The sequence below is a fragment of the Bos indicus x Bos taurus genome, chromosome 12 (assembly GCF_003369695.1).
Source record: "Bos indicus x Bos taurus breed Angus x Brahman F1 hybrid chromosome 12, Bos_hybrid_MaternalHap_v2.0, whole genome shotgun sequence".
NCBI classification, from domain to species: domain Eukaryota; kingdom Metazoa; phylum Chordata; class Mammalia; order Artiodactyla; family Bovidae; genus Bos; species Bos indicus x Bos taurus.
The window spans coordinates 75,063,076-75,087,743 of NC_040087.1; the positions used below are offsets into that span (position 1 = coordinate 75,063,076).

At 52.0% G+C, this 24,668-nt stretch overlaps 1 protein-coding gene across 1 annotated transcript in view; it reads right to left on the reverse strand.

The window, feature by feature from the left end:
- Positions 1-732: 732 nt before the first annotated feature.
- Positions 733-24,668, reverse strand: part of STK24 (serine/threonine kinase 24) — a 95,082-nt gene continuing 71,146 nt past the window's right edge. The window contains exons 4-11 of the mRNA XM_027557858.1: positions 21,260-21,368; positions 20,781-20,938; positions 15,252-15,437; positions 12,859-13,004; positions 10,778-10,907; positions 9,590-9,658; positions 7,691-7,827; positions 733-3,628 (exon numbers count right to left, since the gene is read on the reverse strand). Coding sequence (XP_027413659.1) covers positions 3,592-3,628; positions 7,691-7,827; positions 9,590-9,658; positions 10,778-10,907; positions 12,859-13,004; positions 15,252-15,437; positions 20,781-20,938; positions 21,260-21,368 — 972 coding nt within the window. The 3' untranslated portion in view covers positions 733-3,591. The remainder of the gene's footprint in view (positions 3,629-7,690; positions 7,828-9,589; positions 9,659-10,777; positions 10,908-12,858; positions 13,005-15,251; positions 15,438-20,780; positions 20,939-21,259; positions 21,369-24,668) is intronic.

The following is a 24,668-nucleotide window of genomic DNA, read 5'->3' on the forward strand; positions in this document are numbered from 1 at the left end:
TCGCGAAGACAGCGTCTTTGGAAAAACTTGGAATCTGCTAAGTTTCATCTGCTTCTCCCAACTGGGGAAGCAGAATATTTCCAAGAGGCCTGTCGTGGCTCTGGAAGATTTAGGGCTGAGGGGGCGAGATGGGGAGGACCAGCACCCATTTGATCCCAGTCCCCGAGCATCTTCAGAAGCCTCCCTGGTCACTCACCTCTACAAGACTTGGGGAGAAGTCGTCTCCTAGGTCAGTCTTCTGTTCACACCTACCTGCATCCCTCTGCGATGTCAAAGAGAACCCAAGTCCAGATCACGGGGGTGATTCACACCACCCCCAAGCTGCTGGAAACACTGGGTTTCAGGGACACCCTCCACCTCAGCCCATTCAGGCTGCTGTTAAACATACCATCGAGGGGTCGCATATAAAACACATTTCTTAATAAACAAGCAGGAAAACCAGTCTGTCTGAACAGTTTTTGGAGGCTTGAAGTCCAAGATCAAGCTCTTGGCAGATTGGGTGTCTGGTGGGGGCCCGCTTGCTGGCTCACAGAGGCCGTCTCCCCAGGTGGCGGAAAGGGTGATGGATCGCTGTGGAGCTGACCTCAGTCCTGAGGGCTCCACCCTCATCACTTACCTCCAAGGACCCGACACCACCTCATACATGCAGACCTGGGGTTGGGGGGCGTGGGGCAGAACCACAACACAAACATCGTCTATTCGCTCTACACACAAAGACAATTCCAAAAACAATTTGTTTCTGTGAACTTTATTGACCCTCGCATGATACAGACCCTGTGCTTAAGAACACACCTTGCAGCAGCACTCCCCAGTTATTGCCATTATTTTATAGCAGAAATACAGAAGCCATGTTTTTTTAAGGAAGGAAAAAAATATAAAAATGCTTATAAATAGACCGCATGTTTTGCCAAAAAGGAAGGTACAAAATGCCGCGTAAAGAATAAAACGCTTCAAAAGACCCATCGGAGAACAAGACCGCCAGGTCGGGAAGGTGGGCGGCACTTGGTTACAGCGCGGCAACCCCAAGGCTGTTACGGTGCCGAGGCCCCCAGACTGCAGTGGTGCAGCCCATGCAGAAGACACAACTGTGCAAGGGTGAACCGCCAGCCACGGCCGGCCCACCGCCCCCACTGCCGCCCTCCACTGGGTGCCCCTGCCGCCTGCAGGGTGGCCAGACAGCCCGCTGACTGCCAGAGGCTCCGGTGTGGCGCTCAATGCACCTCAAGTGCTGAGCTCACACGTCTGGCTGACCACCACCTGCCATTTACAGGCCCGAGGGGGTCCTGCTGGAGCGCTGGCGCCTGTCTTTTAACAAAGGACCTGACGTGGACCAATGCGAGCTCCCTTGACTCGGCAAGATGCTCTGTCTACAGAAAGCAAGCCGGAGAACTCACGGGAAGGGGACCCACTTTCCGAAGCTGGTCAAAGTGCGCCTTTCCCCTCCTCCAGAAGGCCATCAACATTAGATATTTCCAACTAAATCCCAAAGCAGTCGGCCGCTTGACCTGGGAGACGTGCGTTGCTGCCCACCAGCGACTGCTAACCGGTCGCACCACCTCACCGAGCCCAGAGTCCCGTCCACCCGTCAGCATCACCATCGCTCACGCCAGCGTCTGGTCTTCAAACCACTGTCCGTATGCGGGTCTGAAGAACTCGAGGTCAGAAAGCTGCTGTGACGGGGCTCTCGAGACCAGCTGAGTGGCACCCCCCAGGGGAACACGGCTCCGTCCTCTGATGCTTTTCTCCAGTCACGAACAAAACTCACCTGTGGCTTATGCCTCACGTAGGGAAACAGCCAGCCCTCTCATAACTCTCTCCAAAACACAAAATGAAATCCTCCCAATTCTTCCTGTTTAACGTATTTGCATGCGGTTCTATGTCTCCTAACCAAAATGTATCCCTTACAGAAATCAACAACAACCCAAATCTACTTTTAATTTAAAAACCATGACAATTTTAGAGTTTTAAAAACTAGTTCCATTCCATTGCCGAACAAACAAGAAACACCCCTCAGAAGTCTCTCCCGGTGACTTCCAGGACACTGGGCCTGCAGATAACTGACCTGTCCTCAAGTTTACCCAGTAACTTCCCTCCTTCCAAAAAGCCTTGGATTCCACCTCAAGAACTGCTACTCCAGCAAGAGTCGACTATGATTTCGTATCAACAAATATACAAGAATGTCACACGTAACTCAGATCAGTGAAGAATCACAGCAAGAACTCAACCTCCCATCCCAGAGACCCCTGCCACGGGCTGAAAAAAGGACAGACAGCTGGCTGACCAACTGGGAGACACCTGCTCCTTGAAGGAAAAAAGCAAACGACTCAGAAGACGGAACAGTTTCACCAACCAGGAGCAGTCACCCATCTCTTCAGAGGACCATTTTTAAAAGTTGCATAGGGAGCTGACCTGGGCATTTCCGTAGCTTGAATGTGGGCACTTCTTCCTGGAGCCTCATCAGTGCACACACACACACACACACACATCACATGGCGGGTACACTGCCCCCTCTTAAAGAGTCACGTTCAAGGAGAGTGTGCAAAAATCCTGTTACAAAATTTATTCGTGAAAGCATTCAGACACGTTGAGGTTTCGAAAGATGATATGCAGGTTTCACTACAAGGTGCAACAGAAAACCCTACTGGGAGGACGGGCCGGCGGGCGCGGGACACGGGCCGGGCGCGGCTCCAGCCAAAGTGAGACAAGGACGCTTCATCGGGGACAAACTGGAAATAATTTAAAGCTTCATGAGGCGCGATATGTTTCCATTTAAAACACTAAGAAATAGTACCATCGATGAAAACAGGAAAATCAACTTCTAAGTGTACCGAAGGGGTCGTAGGGCACGCAGGAGGAAAAAAATCTGCATTTGCTGAGGTACAAACAGAGGGAGTGTTCCCGAAGAGGGGCATTTAATTATTATTAATGGCAAACCCTGCAGATACAAAATAAAACCCAAATCACTGGTCACATAATTCAAAATTTACATGTGATAAAGGCAAGGCAATAGACTCAAGTTATGGCCTGTCAAATATTTACTCCACTGACGGTATCTACAGAAGCACTTGGCCGATGTGTGCACAGTGATTCCTATGCACGCCGAGAGGGTTTTCCGTAAAAATGACGCTATTTACAAGTCTGTACACTGATCCACCAGAGCGATTTCTCCATCTCCTGGGGTGGGGGTGGCCGGGGCGGGGGCGGGGTGCTTATCAACGTAAAGCAGGATACCTGAGGTTTCATTTCTTCAGTCGCCTTATCATAATCCCAGATATACATTTCAGGGTTTATTTTTGTTTTCAAAGACACTTTCCTTGATATGTGCACTATGGTTAAAATTAAAAACGAGAATAATAAAATAATCGCTTGGAGGAGCTGGCCTTCCCCCACCCCATCCGGAGTCCATCAGGCCCCAGGCCAGCAGGGAAGGGCTGTGGGGCCCTGGACAAGCGACCCTGCGGCGGGAACGGCCCCCCGATGGTGCGCCTCTTCAGCGGAGTCAGCAAAGGCTCTCGTTGAGTTTTGAAAAGGAAGAGGGTGAAGAAGGAAAAAAATAAAAGGAAAAACAAAACCCCAAATGCCAAAGGGATTTCAATGGGATGAAGTTCCTCCACCACTTAGAGAATATCTGGGAAGAAACAAAACAAGAAACAGAAGTCAATGTCATTTTCTCTAAATTAAAAAAAAAAAATTAATTTGCAAAACTTCAAGCAATGATCAAAGTCCTAGTTTTCATAGACAACCCCAAGTTGTAACAAATTAATTAATGGTACAAGCTACCAGTGAGCTAATTATAGGATGACATGAAGAATTCATAAAAACTACGAAAATCACAATTCCAACACTAAAAACTTCATAGATAATTTAAAAGTTAGAATGTGTTCAGCGTCCCAGGAGAAAGAAAAAAAAGATACAAATAAAGAGGTAAATGATATACCTTTACTTACAATCATTTTTTAAAAATTGAAATATTGATAATACCCAATGACACAGTAAGATCCCAAGGGCGCACATGCATTCCAATTTGATCAGTCTAAGGAACTCTTTTTGGCCATAAAAATATTGATGGCTTGTTCATGTAATCTGCTTCCTAAAACTCTTAGATTTTCAGTAATTACAATAATTAGGAAATGATTCTGATGTCCAACAATAAAGAAATGGTGACATAAAAGCGAGCTGAAACAGATTACAAATCATAGTAATATTTAAGCAACATGAAAAATACAGATTAAGAAATATACACAAAATTACACATGTCTGGCTTTACACAATTTATTCTACATAAAGACCAAATATTACGATCCAAAAACCTGGGTAGGTTCACGGCTCATACGCAGCAATGGAAAGCGATGCAACGCCCCAAAAATCATGGTGGTGGTGGCTAGACTCAATGGTGGGACAGCTCCCCTCCCCCAGGAATTCTGCACACGGTCTCGCTTTGGGACACAAAGATGGGGGCAAGGTCCCTTTGATGACCAAGATTCCCTTAGTCGCCTCACAACGGGCTGACCCAACCACAGGAGATGGCTGAGGATGAGTTTAATGGGACTTGCTGCAAACATTCCATATTACGGGTCCTCTTTTAAGAGCATTTAGGACACATGACACTTGCCCAGGGAACAAGTGATTAGAAAATCACTGCAGATGGTGACTGCAGCCATGAAATTAAAAGATGCTTACTCCTTGGAAGGAAAGTTAGGACCAACCTAGATAGCATATTAAAAAGTAGAGACATTACTTTGCCAACAAAGGTCCATCTAGTCAAGGCTATGGTTTTCCCAGTAGTCATGTATGGATGTGAGAGTTAGACTGTAAAGAAAGCTGAGCGCAGAAGAATTGATGCTTTTGAACTGTGGTGTTGGAGAAGACTCTTGGGAGTCCCTTGGACTGCAAGGAGATCCAACCAGTCCATCCTAGAGGAGATCAATCCTGGGTGTTCATTGGAGGAACTAATGTTGAAGCTGAAACTCCAATACTTTCGCCACCTGATGTGAAGAGCTGACTCATTGGAAAAGACCCTGAAGCTGGGAAAGATTGAAGGCAGGAGGGGAAGGGGACAAGAGAGGATGATATGGTTCGATGCCATCACCGACTCGATGGACATGAGTTTGAGTAAACTCTGGGAGTTGGTGATGGACAGGGAGGCCTGGCGTGCTGCAGTCTATGGGGTCACAAAGAGTCGGACATGACTGAGCGACTGAACTCATGGGAGGATTGACGCTGCACCAAAGGACCCACACATTAACTCAAAGTAAAACATACAGAAACCTTTCAAAATGCTTCAGACAGAAGCCGGCCCTTCCTGTTTCCTCGGTGACCCAACTGGAATGACACAGAGGGTGGGAAACTGGGTCTGGGGCATCAGCCACGACCAGGCCGCTGTGGACGGCCGTGCCTCTGGATGGGGGACAACACGGAGAGAGCTCGGAGAACCAGACGGGGACCGCCGGGAGCGAGGCCAGCCAAGGGCTGGGGCAGAGTCCCACATCAGAGGAGGAAGAAGGGGACTTCCCTGCTGGTCCAGGGGTTAAGACTCTGTGCTCCCAACACGGGGGCGCCGAGGTTCCATCCCTGGATAGGGAACCAGATCCCACACGCTGCAACCAGAAGTTCACAGACCACAGCTAAAGATCCTGCGGCCGGAACAAAGACCCAGCACAGCCAAATAAATAAGGAAATATTAGGAGGAGGAGGACGAGAGAGAACTGGGGAGGACGGGGAATAAAATGCTAACCGTAATGCAGACGGTGGGCACTTAAACCCATGTTATCCTGTGTTACGTACGGTCACACTCGACGCTGACGCCGGCATCGAGATGCAGGGAGCTCCCAGTGACACATGCCGTAAAGTGTGAAACACACAGCTGCTCCTGAGACTCAGCCCTACAAGGGGAAAGGCCTCTGTGCTGACTGCATGATGAAACAAGAGGCAGACGCAGTGCGCTAAGGACTACACTGTTAACGCCAACTTCACTTTCTTAAAGCCTTTTTAAATAATGTGGCTACTAGAAAATTTAAAGCCACACACGTGCCTCACACCATCTTTCTATCGAACAGAACTAGGACAGATCACCTGTGTCAGCAACTACAGGAAGGGAACAGACACAGGGATCAATTAAAGCCACACAGGCCACAGCCTCTGGGCCTGGAGCTGCTGGGAAACAGAGTCACGCACAGGCAACGCTGGTAACCTCCTCAGGCGGTCCAGGACAGCGTGGAAAACCTCACTTCTCAGAGGGGCACCACAGACGCAGGGAACCAAAGCCAACACTGGTTTCTGGTTTGGTTCTATTTGTTTGACTCGAAGAATCTTTCAAATGAGAAATAAGAGCCGGTATGAAGCAGGACCAGAGAAATCAGAAAGATGGACCATTATTAATTAACTAGGGCAAAGTCTACGTGACATTACTATAGGATAAAATGTTCAATAATTTTAACAAAGCCATGTTAGAAATGTAATTGCACACACACACTGAATGGAGACACAAACCTGGGGAAAAACAAGGGTGTCTGGGTAAGCATATGGGCGACTGTTTAATTCTATTTTCCTCTATTTCTGTAATCTCTTAGTATCAAAAGTGGCAGGAGGGGGGAAGTTACCCAAACACCATACTGGATTCCCTCAACTGCCTCAAAATTGATGGTGGCCAAGTAAACAGTCTTCCCTCCAGCCTGAACATGAGAGCAGGTTAGGAAGTTGGAATGTTTTCACGAGGGAGCCAGAGTTCCGGAGAACCAACCTGAAGGGTCAGCACTGAGGTTTTCTCTGATGCCCCCTTTGGGGGACTCGGGCAGCTCCTTCATGACCACTTCCATGTGGTAGCAGTGACCCTGCACACCCCAAACTTCACATGCCATCCAGCCGACATCTCAGGACAGATCTGAGATGCTCCTGATTCCCATGGAGGCCTGGCCAACCTCTAGGGAGAGCTCGGCAGCCCGGACACTTCACCTGGAAGGTGAACCTCAGAGCAGTGACCTGCCCGGTGTTTTGCGGGGAAAAGAAAAGGGTTTGGGTGTGGAGGAGAGCTCGGCTCACAGAGCTGCGGGGCGGTCCACCCCCCGCGCTCTGCAGCAGCCCCGGGGACTGCGCTTCTGTGACCTCTTCCACAGGGAGACTCCCCAACAAGCAAGCTCAGGGGAGCGGGCGGGGGCCAGATGGGTAGTCCCGCCTCCTCCTCACTGAGGAAGGCGTGCCACCAGGGCCGCTGGCGAGGACAGGACGCCCCCAACTCCACCCCCCAGCAGGCTGCCAGAGACGGGGCTCCCTGCCAGCACCACAGGGCTTCTGGGCACGAGACAGAACCGAGAACCCGTACAGCCACCTGCCCAGAAAGAACACAGCTGTGTCCACTCTCGCTGAGCCCCAACCTCTGGGGTTTCTGGACCCCTGACTTAATTTAAAGCACAAATCCAAACAAGGAGTTACAGATGCCGGGCTCAGGACCACACCCCTCCAGCTGGGCACAAGGCTGCATGTGGAAAGCTCAGAGCACCCGCCCCCGCGGCCCCCAATGCCATCCGGTGCTTATGAGACAAGCGCCACAACCACAGAGCTCTCTGGGCCCTGCCAGCAGAGTCCAGATGCACACGGTTCACCAGTAACCGACTTCTCGAGGACAGAACCCCCTCCCTTCCCCGGTTCTGCAGCCAGCCCCGGCCCGAGGGCACTGGGCACAGACGCCACTCACCTCTGCAGCCGCTGCACCAGCTGGGCCACCATGGTGTCCGAGATGCCGGGGCAGGCCTCCTCCGCCAGGTAGATGGCCCCGCGCAGCTCCTCGATGGAGCCCAGGTTTCCTCCGCACGCCTGGCTCTTCTCCTTCAGCTGCAAACACAAGACACGGGGCCGGCATGACTCCCCCGAGGATGAGAAACCACGGGCATCTGTGATATGATGTGTGGCCCACGCCTGCTCTGACCACAGGGCCCCGGCGGCCTCAGCCCGGAACCCTCCCCTCCGGGAGGCCGAGAGCTCCAGGCAGGCCCTAGTCTCTGCCTTCCCCAGGGAGGGGGCTTCTGTGCACCTCTTCGTCCACACCCTCTGCTCCCTTCTTCCGTTTCAACCACCAGCAAAGCCATCCAATGCCCATTCAGCTCTGGTCTGCAGCCACAGCTGGAAACTCAGAGTTCCCAGGGTTACCAAGCAGGTGGCTAAGGCCTTGGGGTGCTGCCGAACACTTGACTTCATGGAGCCAGTGAAAAGTGAGTGGAAGCCACTCAGTCATATCCAACTCTTTGCGACCCCATGGACAACAGAGTCCGTGGGATTCTCCAGGCCAGAATACTGGAGTGGGTAGCCTTTCCATTCTCCAGGGGACCCTCCCAACCCAGGAATCACACCCAGGTCTCCTGCATTGCAGGTGGATTCTTTATCAGCTGAGCCACCAGGAAGCCCATGGAACTGGGTGGCAGCCCTAAATCCTGGGGAGCCGGTGTCCCCTCACCACCTCTGCCAGCCAGGAACTCCCCAAGGGGGATTCAAGGCCAAGCAGAGCCCAGGGATGACCCTGTGGGTCCCTCCCACCTAGGATGCCCCACCCAGGACCGAGGAGCCCCTACTAGAGTCTCCCTGGAGAGCTCTGATCAGGACCTGAACAGAAGGGGCTGGGTGGCTCACTCGGAATTACCTTAAAGGCGGCGTGAGCCAGGAGACTCCACAGGGCAGTGTCAGAGGGGGCTATTTCCAACTCATCTCCTAGTCGGTACAAACCCGATGAAGAACAACATTCACCCTGAGACCCACTCTCGAAACCCCTCTGAATGCCATACGCACGCACCTATCTACAGGGAGTGGGGTGCCCCCGAGAGGGCACCGGGATGCAGTGGCCGCAATCAGGGCCCCTGCGGGGTGAGGCCCCTATTGTGGGGGCTCCCCAGGAAACCTGAGGACCCCAGGCAATCTGGTATCCCCTTAAAGTAAACATCTACTTTTCACACTGCCATCATTAGAAGGACTGATGTTGAAGCTGAAACTCCAATACTTTAGCCACCTGATGCGAAATGCTGACTCACTGGAAAAGACCCTGAGGAAAGATTGAGAGCAGGAGGAGAGGGGACGACAGAGGATGAGATGGTTGGATGCCATCATCGACTCAACAGACATGGGTTTGGGTGGACTCCGGGAGCTGGTGATGGACAGTGAGGCCTGGCGTGCTGTGGTTCATGGGGTCGTAAAGAGTCGGACATGACTGAGTGACTGAACTGAACTAACCCAAGCCTGGCAGAAGCAGAGGCCAGGCTGCACCCAACCAGGTTCTACAGAAAGCAGCACAACTGAAGTTCAAGTCGCCCTGGTCCACGTGTGGACCAGGGCCAGGCTGCTGAAGTCCCCGTGGACGCTGCTGGCAGCCGCATGGCGACAGCTCCCAAGACGACAGGCTGGACAGAAGACGGCCCTGGGAAAGCAGGAGGCCCTCCTGGAAGGCAGGGCCCGGCCCAGCCGGCCTCCAGGAGCACAACCCACTGTCCTCCTGCTTGCGCCAGCCGCTCCGACCTCCCCGGTTCCAAGGGCAGCCCTACCAGAGACATGAGCGCCTGAGCCCCCTTCCCCTCTCGCCTGGCCCCCAGCCGTCCACTGGGCATCTTACCTCTGCAAAGAGCGGAGAAATAATCGTAGATAAACACTGGGAGAAAGGCCTCTTTGGGATGTCCTTCATCTTGGGAGGAAAGAAAAGGTAATGAGCAATGCTGTAACATCCACACTTGCTGGGGTTCCCTGGACTCCGGGACACGGCCGCAGTGGCAGCTGCCTAGGGCTGCCTCACTGTGTTTCACTCGACGATGGGGGACCACAGATACCATCCCCCGTGGAAGGGCACGAAGCGCCGGGGAGCGGCGTCCTGCGTGGACGCGGGCAGGGCCGAAACTGCACCGCTGGGCCACGCGTGGAGAGGGCCTGGAGACAGCGCTCACGCCAGGGCCGGCTGCCACAAGGGGCTGTCACAGGACAGCGCTGCCTTTTTCCTCTTCTGCAGCCTCCATATGAACACGTAGTGACGCCTGCTTCTCAGAGCGGGACTCTAGGGTCGCCAGGGGACAGCCACTGGTCCACTCTGCCAAGGAGAAACTATGCCTCTGTGCTTCAAAACGATCCCTCAAAATATACAGTTTTTCATAAATGCCAACAGGCACAAAACCAAGTCATCAATAATTACATTTGTCAGTCGCTCGGTCGTGTCCGACTCTTTGCGACGGTAGCCTGTGGACGACTGTAGCCCACCAGGCTCCTCTGTCCACGGGACTCTCCAGGCCAAGAATACTGGAGTAGGTTGCCGTGCCCTCCTCCAGGGGATATTCCCGACCCGGGGAACGAACCCGGGTCTCCCGCACGGCAGGAGGATTCTTTACTGCCTAAGCCACCAGGGAAATACCAAAAGCGATGTGTTTAAGATTCCTTAAAATTCAATCCTCAAATCGCGGTGCCTTGGTGAGAACGCCATTGTGCACCAGAGGCAGAGTTGTCAAAAGCTGGAAAGTCGTTGTGAGCATTTCCCAGCCACCCTTCCCCACCCCCTACAACCCAGTGTCAGAAACGCTGAGCTGACGGTGTGGCCACAGAGAGCAGCGGCAGCACTGCGAACCAGGCCAGCACCCAGACTCGCGGCCCGGCCGCGCTGGGTAGCCAGACAGAATGGAATCCCTTAATCTGTCGACTTCCTGACAGCAAAATCCCAACACAGGCGGCCCACGAGAACAGCAGGCTTCACGCCAAAGTGGCTCCGAAACGCTGCCGGTCCTGATGACGAGGGCTAGTCTCTCCGCACGCACAGACGTACCTTGTTTCTTTCCAGATCCGACGGCTGGAGAGCTCCGTTCTCCAGACTCTTTGGATCCTTCTCCCGGATCGTGAAGATCCAGTCCCCCGAGTCGCTGCCTCCGGAAGCCTGGCCGTCTGTGTCCGTCTCCCTTAACACAGAAACCCAGGTGCACCCGTGAGTGGGCGCCAGCTCCGTGGAGGGGGTGGGGACGGGGACTTTGTGGGCGGGAGGGGGCCCCCCGGGCTCCATGCCCGATCCAGTCCCTCCAGGGCTGCAGAATCCCACCCTGCCCTCACCCTCCCAGAGGTGGGACACCCCGTGGGGATGTGGCTCCCATCACTTCCCGTGGAGCAGCTGCACTACCAGCTCCATCCACCCCAACATGAGCACGCAGCCCTGCCCACTCAGCTCCCTCCCGACCCTCAGTCACAAGCTTGGACACGTCACTTCCACTCCTGCCTCCACCCCTTACCCTCCACTCACCCCCAAAACCCACCCCGTACCTGCACGCACCGTGACCAAGGCCCCCCTCTGTCCTCGTGCTGTTGGGGGCTCAGCAGCGGAGGCTCCCACTCATCGGCCTCACCTAGAGCCCCCGGCTCCCAGCACCCAGACCTCCTCCCACCCGAGCGGTCCCGCAGGCTCTCCCTTCGTGCTGCTGTTTCCCAGGGTTGGTCCTGGGCCCCGGCCCTTCCCCGCAGGAGCGTCCTCAGGGCTGCAATGACCATTCACAGAGCGGCGCTCTAAGTCCGCGTGGTCTGCCTATACATCTCGCCTCAAGGCCAAATCTCGCCGACACACCCTCCTGAAGACCCACATGTGCCCTCGTCAAAGCCGGCTCCCTGAGCCCTGGCCTCCCCAGACCAGCCTGGTCTCCAGGGCCATCCCCTCAGTGGACTCCTGACACTGCTCAAGTTGGACGCCCCCCTGCCCATCACCCAGACCCAATCGTAAATGTCCAGAACCAGCCCCCACCAAGCACCGCCTGTCTCTTCATCCTTGGCCTGACCACCAGCGTCGCTCAATGCCGTGACCTCAACAACGTCCTAGTCTGTGGGTCTCACCCCTGACCTTGCAGTGGAATCACCTGGGGACCCTGAAACACACTCTGGGTCTCCCCCAGAGGCCCGGCACATGGGCCTGGGCTGGGGGTCAGCTTGCACATCTGGCTGCGGTGTGAAGGGGCGCAGGCGAGGAGCCACCACCCCTGGGAGCACCTCCACACCCTTGATCTGACCCTCCCGGCTCCAGTCTCCACTGGAGAGTCAGCGCAGCCGGTCCATCCAGCTCTCCCCACCTCTAAGCACCCAAAGGGCTCCCAGACCCAATTCACCTCTTCAGCTAACAGATCTCCTAGATGTTCAACTTGACACCAGGTTACAGGAAATGCCTGGGGCGGAGCTTTTACACCACCAGGCACGTACCGGCACACAACAGAGAATCACCAATACCCTCACTTGTCTCTTCTTAAAAATGTGTTTGTTAAGAAGCCTGGCATGCTGCAGTCCAGGGGGTCGCAAAGAGTCGGACATGACTGAGACTGAACCGAAAGATGTGTTTAAAGTCATTTCACCCGACCAGTATTTCGAAAAAAAGAAACTAGGTCCAGCTCTTTACAGGTTTTGGACATGAATCTGAGCAAGCGCCCGGAGATGGTGAAGGACAGGGAAGCCTGGAGTGCTGCAGTCCATGGGACTGCAGAGAGTCGGACGCGACTGAACAACTAACAGATTTACTCAGAGAAACTCCACTGGCAACAAAGAGAGACTCAAGGACTCCCCAAAACAGACCCATACTAACACCAGAAGCACCGTCAGCCTGGATGTTCTTTCTTGAAGAAAAAAGAAACCCCAAACCCAGCCCAATCAGGAGACAAGAACAGACCGGCCTGCGTCACACACAGCTTGGGGTTCAGATATAGCCTGGGGCTGTGGGAAACCTCCCCTCTCCCCCAAGTCACAGACAGCCGGAGGAGCTCAGGCCGAGCGGACTCACGTGTCGGAGTCTTCCGAGCTGCAGACACAGCCTGGGGCTGCGGGAAACCTCCCCTCTCCCCCAATTCACAGACACCCCGAGGAACTCAGGCCGAGCGGACTCACGTGTCGGAGTCTTCCGAGCTGGAGTCTTCGTGGCTCTGCTCGGCCTTCCACCTCTTGTACCTGTCGATGAGCTCGGTCAAGTAGGATGTTTTCTTTGCGTTGCGGATTATGAACTTGTGCTTCAGTAACTCCTTAGCGGTGGGTCTCTGGAAATGCATCAACCACCGAAGAGGAAAACGTGAGATCAGGGTCTCGGCATTCCACGTGACTCCACCCCAAAGGACAGGCTTCTGCCTCACAACGTCCAGCAACCAAGTCTAATACATACAGACGGAGTCCTATTTCAAAGTTTTCTCCTTTAAGATTGATTCAAAGACTGTCATTCAGCATCAGCGGGCGGGGTCCCGTTCACAGTGTGGGCAGGTACCTAGTATCCACTGGAGTCCTTAACACTCTGGAGCTAACCGTCCAGTGAAAGCAGACACCCTTTCCCCCAAGAAAATGCATTCACACAGAAATGTTACAGAGAATTTCACAGAGGTCATTCAACCATCATCACTAATGCTGCCAAAAGAGAAAAACGTGTTCTGTGTATACCTCGTTAACTTTGTTTGGCTCCATCCCCCAAAAACAAGAAGATAAATGTTCATTTGGGTTCATCTGGAAGAAAGGAGCCAGGAGACAGCTTTTTTGTGGATGCTGAAAGGGCAAGTTCTCTTAGTCACCAGCCTTCCCGAGTTACAGACAGTGGTTTCCCAGGTCGGCCTCTTTCCTTGTGATCGGGCTGAGGACTTCCTCCAGGGCCTAGGCTCAGCACAGCCCCAGCCAGTGAGTGTGCCCTGAACTCAGCTGCTCGCTTTGAGGATGGCAAAACCACCTTTAGGGCATATGCCTCCCGAGAAACCTTGCAGCCCAAAGAGGAGCGGACAGCAGGAACACGAACCACACGAGTCAGACCGCATTCCCACTTGCACTGAATCACTGCAGCTTCTGAATGACAGCCAGGCACACTCCGCCGACTCAAGCCTGTGCAAAAGCCTGGGTCACTTCTGGTATTTCTCAGTCCCTGTCCACACGAGTGTGAAACTCCAAGCACCTCAGAAGAGCCCAGACCCTCAGCCTCTCATCTTCCCCTCGATACATTTGGGCTAGAGATGTGTACACTGGGCCAGCAAGCAATACCAGACCTGTTATCTCTAATGGGAGGATGTACGAGCATCTTCTTAGGGCTGGGAATAAACTCCTGGTAACAACGTTCAGAGCTCAAGGACATGAAGAACAGTGACCCCTGTGGCACCTGATGAGTGGCGTATTCTACATCCCCAAGGGGGTCTTAGAAAATGTTGGCATTCCTCACTGAATTCTGCTACCAAAACCTGGTATGGTATTAGAAACCCATAGTGCTCTTATTAAAACCAACCACTGAACTGCAAGGTGACCGAACCAGTCAATCCCAAAGGAAATCAACTCTAAATATTCATTGGAAGGACTAATGGTGAAGCTCCAATACTTTGGCCACCGGATATGAAGAGCCGACTCAATGGAAAAGACACCGATGCTAGGAACGATGGAGGGCAGGAGGAGAAGGGGGAGACAGAGGATGAGATGCGTGGACCGCATCACTGACTCGATGGACGTGAGTCTGAACAAATTCTGGGAGATGGTGAAGGAGAGGGAAGCAGTCCTCGGGGGTCACAAACAATTGGACACGACTGAGCAGCTGAACAACAAAAGCGTATTTTTAGATAAGAGTTCTTTGTAGGGAGCAGGAGGGTTGGGGGTGGGGACACAAGTTCAGAAGTTTCAGCCTGACCTTGGCTAACCCTGCTGGAAAATTCAGAAACCAAACAAGGACATACAGTGTTACATGCAACATTAAAATACACAGACAACTCTGAAAGAAATATCCTAATTCAGAGAGAAAATGAGGCTGAAGCCATGTAGTTCTCTCTGCCACATGGCTCTGCCAGGGTCATCTCAACAGCAGAGACAGTCAGAAGGAAGAGGGGAAAGCAAGGCAGGACTTCATTTATGTCTCATTCCTCTTTTCCTTCCTAACACATGCCAAGAAGAAACTGAAAACGTTTAAAGACTTATTTAGCCACTGTTTCTCAGGCCGGACTTTGTGGTTACGACAACAGCTAAAAATAATCCAACCTTCCACTATAAATATTAAAAATGTATGATTCCACATAGAATATTAAGGAGAACAGTCTTCAAGCTCAATGCGGTAGGAGATACCAGAAAATCTGAAAGACGGTAAGTAGACTTTGAAGCCTTAAAAAGATAAAATAACAATAAAAAGCATTTCCACTTCAGAGAAATCAATCATACCCATTTAGAAAAAGAAATGAGATCATGAAGGCCGCTGAAAGCAGAGAAGGAAAACAGGCCACTAAGACCCATCAGGCCCCCGTGGGGGGAGACGCCCGTTTCCAGGTAGAGACACTCACAAAGCTCGGCTCCTTGTTCAAACAGGCCTCCACGAACTCCTTGAGGGGTTTGCTGTAGTTCCCTTCCAGCGTCGGGGGGTTGTTCTTTGGGATAAGGAACAGGACCTTCATGGGATGCAGCTCGGAATGCGGCGGCTCCCCCTTGGCAAGCTCGATGGCCGTAATGCCCAGGGACCAGATGTCCGCCTGCAACAGCAAAGCACAGCCAGTTACACACTCGAGGGAGGCAGTTCAAAGAAACATACTTCCTAGGAGGGGAAAAAAACCCTCCATGTGCTTCTGAGGTCTTGAATAAGATACTCATTCTTAATTGAAAAAATATGTTAAACATAAAGCCTTTGGTGTAATTTCAAAAAAGGCAACACACAGGAGGACGTGTAATAACAACATCTTCCGCCTCGACGTGGAAGCCGGCTCTGACGATTACGCCTCTTCCCTTTGTTGCCAGAGGTGGGAAACGTTCCACGTTCGTTTAAGTCCGAGTCAACAGGACAGGCAACCTGAGGTCAGTGGAGCTGGCGTGTCCGGGGACCACGGCACGTTTGCAGCCACCGCGTCCAGAGATGCTTAGAAGCCAGCACAGCCCTTAAAGCCACACCAGGATGAAATGAGACCCCTGTTCCCAGGCGCCAGGCCAGGAGCCTGGGCCCAACCCTTGGAACGTCTCTTTGGTTCCTCCTAAATCAACCAGCTGCCAGGTGTGTGGCTCTTGACCTCTTGGCGCCCTGGGTCCCCACCTACCCCTCCTGCCCCCAGCTTAGTTCAGAGCTGTCTTCTGTCCCTAAGGCTTCTGTGGGGGCTCCGGAGTGGTCTTCCTGCCCGCAGGCTCCCCCCGCATTCATCTAACATCCTGCTGACTAACGTGGAAACCCTGACTGGCACTTGAGTAAATGGCAAGCAATTCGGCATTATGCAGAAGTCATAAAAATACCCACACTTGTTAAAACCAACTAATTTCACTTCTAGGAATCGATCCTAAATACATTTTATATTTAGAAAATGGTAAGGGATGCCTAAAATATTCAAAAGCAGCATTACTTATGCTAAAACCTTAAAAGAATGACTATCTTGCTATGACACATTAACTTGACTAAAGTATCGAATATTCACCAATGACGCTGATAGAGAATCAAGTGAGTTTGTCTATTACAGTATCTAGGATTTACGACATCAAATGTAAAAACGTATCTGGATTTTAAAATAAGAATTATATGGGAGAGGGCAATCATTTTCCAAAGCAACTGAAACTGAGGCGTAAGAGGAGACCTGTTTTACCACCGTTTGGGAAATTAGCTATTCAGGGAAGCAAGCAGTGGTTTTCTACAATGAGACTAAGTCAAAAATCACAACTGAACTGCAGCTTTTACTCGTGAACAGAGTTTCTTTCCGTATGTGGTTAGTGCTGCGTAGCATTCTCCTAAAAATGACAACACAGAATTACCCATTACTGTGAGCAGTGGGGGTGAGGGGACCCGAGTGGGGGACCACTGGTGAACGGCAACCCTCAAAACCCTTGCAGTAACACCGAGTTAAGTGAAAGTCACCTGGCTACATCTCTGCGGACAAAATACAATTTAAGTGGCATTAAAACATTTATGTACAGAAAATATTCTATGAAGAACCACAAGAGGGGGACTTCCAGTGGTTAAGAATCCACGAGTCCCTTGAAGGGAGCATGGGTTCGACCCCTGTTCAAGGAACTAAGACACCACACAGTGTGCGGGGCAGCAGGAAAAAAAAAGGAAGACAGGGAAAAAAAAAACACGGAGAATCCCAAGTAACAGTTATAACTAGTGAAAACACAGCTCAAAATGGATTTAATAAGAAACTATTTAATAAGATGCAATATTCAGAAACACAGTAAGTAGCACAAGAGGTATAAAAACTGTCTGTGGCCGACTCCGTAGCAACACGCGGCCCCACCATCACACTCGCGCTGGGATAAAGCTGGATGCTTTCTCCGCTCACATCCTTCCCCCGCGTGCAAAGTGCATCCCTCCCAGCCAGGAGGTGGGAACTCCTGGTCCTGAGGATGGAGCCGGGGAGGCCATGGGCTGCCATCGGGACGGGAGGGTTGGTCACGTACCCAGTGGCCCAGCTGGCTGTACACATTCCAACAGATGGGCCGGTCCTACTGTGTCTCCACTCATCTTTATTTTTCCATCAACACATCACCTGTTTTCATCCTTCACCATGGTGACTGCAAACAGTTATTTCGGACGCAACTGGACACCAAAATAACTTAGCTTGTGCTCGGGTACTGTGCCTACAGATGTTTTTCCTTTTGTCTCATTTTTTCCAGTATTTTCCAGATTAAAGACTAAGTACTGCTTTTGAGACCAAAAAAGGGGAAAGTTGTTTACAAGGAGAACACCAGCGCTGGCCACTCAGCCTCCACAGGGGTTGCTAGCAGAGAAGTCGATCGACAATTCCAGCACAAATGTCTCTCCTCTCCTCCTGGCTCATCTCTGAAGGGCTGAGAAGCCTGCGTCTGTGCCGCCCGACACCCTCTCGGCCCCCCTGAACCAGCTCACGGTCAGAGCCCCCGACGCCCAGCGCCGCACTGGCTCTGAAGCGTCAGTTACCAGGCATGGCGCTGGGCTCAGCCACAGCAGGGGCAGAATGGAATGAGCACAGAAGGGGGCAAGGTCCCCGCCCCAGTCCAGCCCACCCGCAGACATCATTCCCCTTACAGAGAAAGGGGGAAAAGATGGAAAGGTCTTCGGCCCAAGCCCCCGCTCCACGGTTGTGCCCGCGGGCATCTTAAACTAAGCTTCACTAAGTCACCTTAAAGAGAACAATAATGATGAAGAAGGTTCTTAAGGCCTCTGAACTAACATGGCTTAGAAATGCCGGGCTCAGATCAAGACCTGAGATCAGCATTCTCAGTTGGGGCGAATGACAAAGGACCAAACGTACTGGTTCCAGAGGTGACTGTGCCAAGCCGGTTCTAGACACACAGACACGCACACAACACTGAGGCCGATGCCCCTTTAAGCTCAGGGCAATGAAGGCACTGGGGAGGCAGGTCAGTCCACCCTCACCCCACCTGCTTCCCCTTTTGAGAATCATCAGCACGTGGGCCCTGAAATGAAACTGCCAGGAGCACCCGGCTTCCCCAGGGACCCCAGAGGACACGCTCTTTACCTGTAACGCAGAGACCAGTGGGGGGGCTGTCTAAGGATGCGGGGAGGAGACGGGCACCAGCAAGAAGCCGAGTATGTGTCTCAGGCGAGCATAACTGCCCTGCCAGACGGGCCTTGGGTGGGAGCAGGCCCCTGGGCAGAAGCCCTTTGTCAGGCGCTGCGGGCAGACCTCTGACAGAGCTCCGCACTCACACCCTGGGCCTTATCTGCACTTCCCACACCTCCTGTGTCAACAAGCCGGGGAGGCGCATTTCACAAACTTCTTCACACTGAGTTCCAGCTAAGGGCTGTTGGGTCTGATCCAAGTGAACGAAAGAATTGGCTTTTTGCCATAAGCCAGGAAGGCTGTGGTCCGTGGGGTTGCAAAAAGAGCTGGACACGACTTAGTGACTAAACAACAACAGCGTCTAACGTAAGGTGAGTAAAGGTTTGCAAGAGGTCGCAAGTGTTTTCTCAAGCTGCCCAACCAAGCATGCATTTCCTATATGTCTGTGACAGCATCTTCTAATCTGCCTAAAAAAGAACGCCGTAGCATCTGCTGACCACAGAAGAGCATTCTGATCTAGACAGCTCCAGGGAAGAGGCAGCCAAGCTTCCTGATGTCCTGGGATCTCCATGGCGCAGAGCGTTGCCCTCAGTAAACACGAGGAGAGGCCCCCCACCCCGCCCAGGCAGAAAGGTGGGGAGGGGGGGAGTCTCAGGAAGGCTGGATAGTTCTTGAGGAAGTGTGAAGTGGGCAGTGAGGAATAAAAGAGATTTTACCTGAGAAGGTAAAAATCTGAATCCTGAGTCACAGGGGGCCAGAGTTGACCAGCTAACTTATCAGTAAGGAAGAAAAGAGAAACATCAGGGGTGTTATCAGAGAAGTTAAGAAACGTGGATTCTAGTCCCAGCCCTGCCTAAAAATCTAGACCTGTGAACCTGGATAGAAGAAAGTGAAAAAAAGTCAAAGTGAACCTCACTCAGCCGTGTCCAACTCTTTGTGACCCCAGGGACTGTAACCCGCCAGGCTCCTGTGTTCATGGAATCCTCCAGGCAAGAACACTGGAGTGGGTTGCCATGCCCTCCTCCAGGGGATCTTCCTCACCCAGGGATTGAACCTGGGTCTCCTGCACTGCCGGCAGATTCTTTACCATCTGAATCACCAGGGAAGCCAATGATGAATGGGCCTCAGCTTAAAATAGAACGAACTGAATAAATTCCTGTAGAGTCTTAAAAATGTTATGACTCCAGGGAAAGGGCCAAAAGAGATCAGACATAGCCTCAGGGGCAAACCCATGCCACAGGGCAAGGCACTCGGGCAACAGACACGCCAAAGGCCGGGCAGCTCTGCTGAAAACCTACCGTCAATTACTGGCCAGTGGCTTCCAAGGCCATGAGCCTATGGAAGTCATGGCCCTCAACAGCAAGAGGGCCAGGGCCATCTCGGCCCTTATGGACAGGCCCCCCAGCAACTTCAGCACCCACGTGACAGCTCACCACATGGACCTCAGGTCCCAGGGAAAGCCACTCCACGCTCTGTGTGCTACGTTTCACAAGGTGGGGAGATCTGCCAGGGATTGAGAAGATTTCCACTTAAAGAGAAGTAGTAGTGTTTGGGACGTAGAAGTATCTGAGTTAACTATTTGTCTGCCTGGAAATCCTGGCTTAGAGAAGCCTCTGCTCGGTGCCCAGGTGGAGACTTCGCTGCATCCAGGCAGCTGAGACAGAGCGGCCTGGCATGCAGGTGTGAAATCAGATCCAGGAGGCAGGGGTCCTGGTAGGCTTTCTAAGCCCATACTAAACAGTTTAATAAGCTGAAGGGCAATAGGGAAAAAAGAAGACAGGACAAACTGGGAGAGTGCAGCACGTGATAGGCAAGAGAGACCGGAGTTAAGGATCTCTGAGAACAAGCCCAATTGGGTGGGTGGGTGGGGGTCCCCCTAAATGTAACAGGAAGGGTCTGCAGTGGCCATGAAAGGTACGCCTCCCCCCAGGCTCCGGCCTTCCAGCTTTGTGACTGGTTTCTCCTGGGGATCCTTTCTGCCCTGGTCCCTGAAATACTGCTCAGCCTCCTGTCCGAGGCCCTCTGCCTCACCCACTCCTCGGGCTCCCCCTGCACCCCCGGCCCTTCTCCACAGACCTGCGCCCTGCAGGCCTCTGCCTGGACACCTCCACCAGGTGGGCCACCGGGGCCTCTGACCCTCCACGTCCCCGGCCCCATCAGACAGACACTGTCAGCAGTGGGGACCAGACACGTAGAAGGGACTGACCGAGGCGGCAGGAGAACCCTGTTTCTAACCGAGGCGCCCGCTTCACCCCAGCAGGATACGCTGTGAGGCTGGAGCCCAGGAGGGACACCCCCGCCCTCCACAGTCCCCGCCAGCCCAGGTGCCAGCCTCACCTTTGAGTCGTAGGCTGACTGCTTGATGACTTCGGGCGCCATCCAGAAAGGGGTGCCCACGAAGGTGTTTCTCTTTATCTGGGTGTCTGTCAGCTGGCCCGCCACTCCAAAGTCCGCCAGCTTCACCTCCCCGTGTTCAGAGAGCAGGACGTTGGCAGCTGCAAAATAAAACCCAAGACGCCCTGACATTGGCTGCTGGACACTTCCGTCCGCTCCCTTGCGAACAGGTTTGTCTGCCCCCCAGAGTCATCAGATCTTGACAAGAGCAGACAGTGGGTAAGACCCCCTCAGAGCCCCTCACCCATCCCGGGTGAGAGCCCCTCAGGGGCCCTACCCACTCAGGCACATCGAAGGCACACTCCTCATGCCCACAGAACCACTTCCCTTGAGAAGAGAAGCACAGTTAAAACACTACAACAAACCTTTCTTTCTACCTGCCTTAGGGATTTCAAAGGACCATAAACAGGATGCTTTCTTACCTTTAATATCTCTGTGAATTTTCTTCTCCGAATGCAAATAATCAAGTCCTTTCAGTATTTCTCTTAATATAGTAGCAATCTGGGTTTCATCTAAAGGGCCAGGTTCTAACTAACAAGAAAAAAAAAAAAAAAAAGATTAAGGTTAAACAATTAGATGAAAAAGTATGAGATGACAGGACAGAGTCAACATTAAATGAACAAGAATAATCAAGATTGAAATCTTCGTTTCAAAACAGATATTTGGCCCACACAGTTAAAACCTATTTAAAAGGAATGCCCCACCTCGCCAAAAAATTAAAATAATAACCAAAAGAACCAGAGAAAACGACTTTGCTGAATGAATCAAAGTGGGGCCAATGATAAAGGCCGAGGTCACCTCGCCAAGCCTGCAGCCCGAGCAAGGAGGGAGGTCAGGCCAGAAATCCAAAGCTGGCACCTTGCAAGGCTTGCCAGGGAGGGGACCGGGCAGTCCGGCTCTGTCTTAACACAGGCCACGGGTATCAAAACACAAGCTGTCACAAAGAGAAGGCCTGGGAGCTGACAGATTTCCGAGGCTACCCCTGCACCAGAATTTTTTATTAATAAATCTAAATTTTAAACCTTGGGGGGAAGAAAGCAGAAAGATCAATCCCTCATGATGAAATTTTTTTTGCTATGTGATATGACATGTATTTCAAATCCTAAAAGCTGATGCTGTCAAAGTGCTGCACTCAGTATGTCAGCAAATTTGGAAAACTCAGCAGTGGCCACAGGACTGGAAAAGGTTAGTTTTCATTCCAATCCCAAAGAAAGGCAATGCCAAAGAATGATCAAACTATTGCACAATTGCACTCATCTCACACACTAAGTAAAGTAATGCTCAAAATTCTCCAAGCCAGGCTTCAGCAATACTTGAACCGTGAACTTCCAGATGTTCAAGCTGGTTTTAGAAAAGGAAGAGGAACCAGAGATCAAATTGCCAACATCCGCTGGATCATGGAAAAAGCAAGAGAGTTCCAGAAAAAACATCTATTTCTGCTTTACTGACTATGCCAAAGCCTTTGACCATGTGGATCACAATAAACTGTGGAAAATTCTTCAAGAGATGGGAATACCAGACCACCTGACCTGCCTCTTGAGAAACCTGTATGCAGGTCAGGAAGCAACAGTTAGAACTGGACATGGAACAACAGACTGGTTCCAAATAGGGAAAGGAGTATGTCAAGGCTGTATATTGTCACCCTGCTTATTTAACTTCTATGCAGAATACATCATGAGAAACGCTGGGCTGGAAGAAGCACAAGCTGGAATCAAGATTGCCGGGAGAAATATCAATAACCTCAGATATGCAGATGACACCACCCTTATGGCAGATAGTGAAGAAGAACTAAAAAGCCTCTTGATGAAAGTGAAAGAGGAGAGTGAAAAAGTTGGCTTAAAGCTCAACATTCAGAAAACGAAGATCATGGCATCCGGTCCCATCACCTCATGGCAAATAGGTGGGGAAACAGTAGAAACAGTAGCTGACTTTATTTTTTGAGCTCCAAAATCACTGCAGATGGTGATTACAGCCATGAAATTAAAAGACGCTTACTCCTTGGAAGGAAAGTTATGACCAACCTAGATAGCATATTAAAAAGCAGAGACATCACCTTGTCAACAAAGGTCCGTCTAGTCAAGGCTATGGTTTTTCTAGTAGTCATGTATGGATGTGAGAGTTGGACTATAAAGAAAGCTGAGCGCAGAAGAATGGATGCTTTTGAACTGTAGTGTTGGAGAAGACTCTTGAGAGTCCCTTAGAGTGCAAGGAGATCCAACCAGTCCATCCTAAAGGAGATCAGTCCTGGATGTTCATTGGAAGGACTGATGTTGAAGCTAAAACTCCAATATTTTGGCCACCTGATGTGAAGAGCTGACTCATTTGCAAAGACCCTGATGTTGGGAAAGATTAAAGGCAGGAGGAGAAGGGGACAACAGAGGATGAGATGGTTGGATGGCATCACCGACTCAATGGACATGAGTTTGGGTAAACTCCGGGAGTTGGTGATGGACAGGGAGGCCTGGCGTGCTGCGGTTCATGGGGTTGCAAAGAGTTGGACACGACTAAGCGACTGAATTGAACTGATGACATGTATACACACATAGGGGTTTTCATGGTGGCTCAGTGGTAAAGAATCCACCTGCCAATGCAGGAGACACAGGTTCGATCCCTGGGTCGGGAAGGTCCCCTGGGGGAGGAAATGACAACTCACTCCACCATTCCTGCCAAGAAAATCCCATGGACAGGAGCCTGGTGGGCTACAGGGTCCTGCCTGCCGTCACCACAGACCAGGATGGTTCACTACACACCTCAATCTGCAGAACCGAATTCCTCCCCAAGTTATCTGACTTGGAGTCTTGTTCTGAAGGAACACACTGACTGCTCCGAAGCACACAAGTCTGGAAGCTCCGCCTCGTCTGCCTTCGCGTCTAGTTCTGAGTTCGTAGATTGTGGGAATTTTAATACTCAAGATGAAGAAAAATGCACTTTCCTCATAACTGAGGGCAAGAGGAGGAGGAGGCAGACGAGCTGGCAGATGTGCCCTCCTCCCCGGCATGGAGCACAGAAGGCTCACCCCACCGGCCACACCGCTGTCTCCGCACAGGGCTTCTCTCTCCTCCGCCAGCACAGTCACCCGGGCGGACAACCCGCAACATCTGGCTGGACCCCCTCCCTCCCACGATCAAGCATCCGGAAAGGAACGGCATGGCAGCCTGGAGTCTTCTCACCCAGGGAGGTAAGAGCTGAAACCTCTCCCCCGGACCATTTGAGAGCTGGCTCTCTGACTGATGCATGGATGGTTATGCCCTTTTATGTCTGGCCCAGACCCCGCCCACCAGTGAGTCACAGGCAGGGGGGGAGAGAAAGACTATTTACAGAGCAGGCAGGCCCTTCGAGGGTCAAAATTCACTGTAAAGGGCGTCCAGTTGTTCCCTGGAGCGCAGAACTCCTCAATTCGTGGGGACTCGCTTTCTCCACCACTAACAACACGTTTCCAAGCAGTCTCTTCAGTTAAGAGGACTGTGGAACTCTTCCAATAATCTCTATAAAACAAAGATTCGGGGGGCGGGGGGAAGGATGCAGAATGCTCTTCATCTCGAAGAAAGAAAGTGGAGTCGCTCAGTTGCGTCTGACTCTTTGCGACCCCATGGACTATAGCCTACCAGGCTCCTCTGTCCATGGGATTTCCCAGGCAAGAACACTGGAGTGGGTTGCCATTTCCTTCTCCAGGAGATCTTCCTAATCCAGGGATTGAACCCGGGTCTCCCGCACTGCAGGCAGGCGCTTTACCGTCTGGGCCACCGGGGAAGTCGCTCCTTGTCTCTGGGTGACCTCTAATCCCTCTCCCAAGTCTGTCATCCCTCCCTCCTCTTATGAGACCCTCAGCCT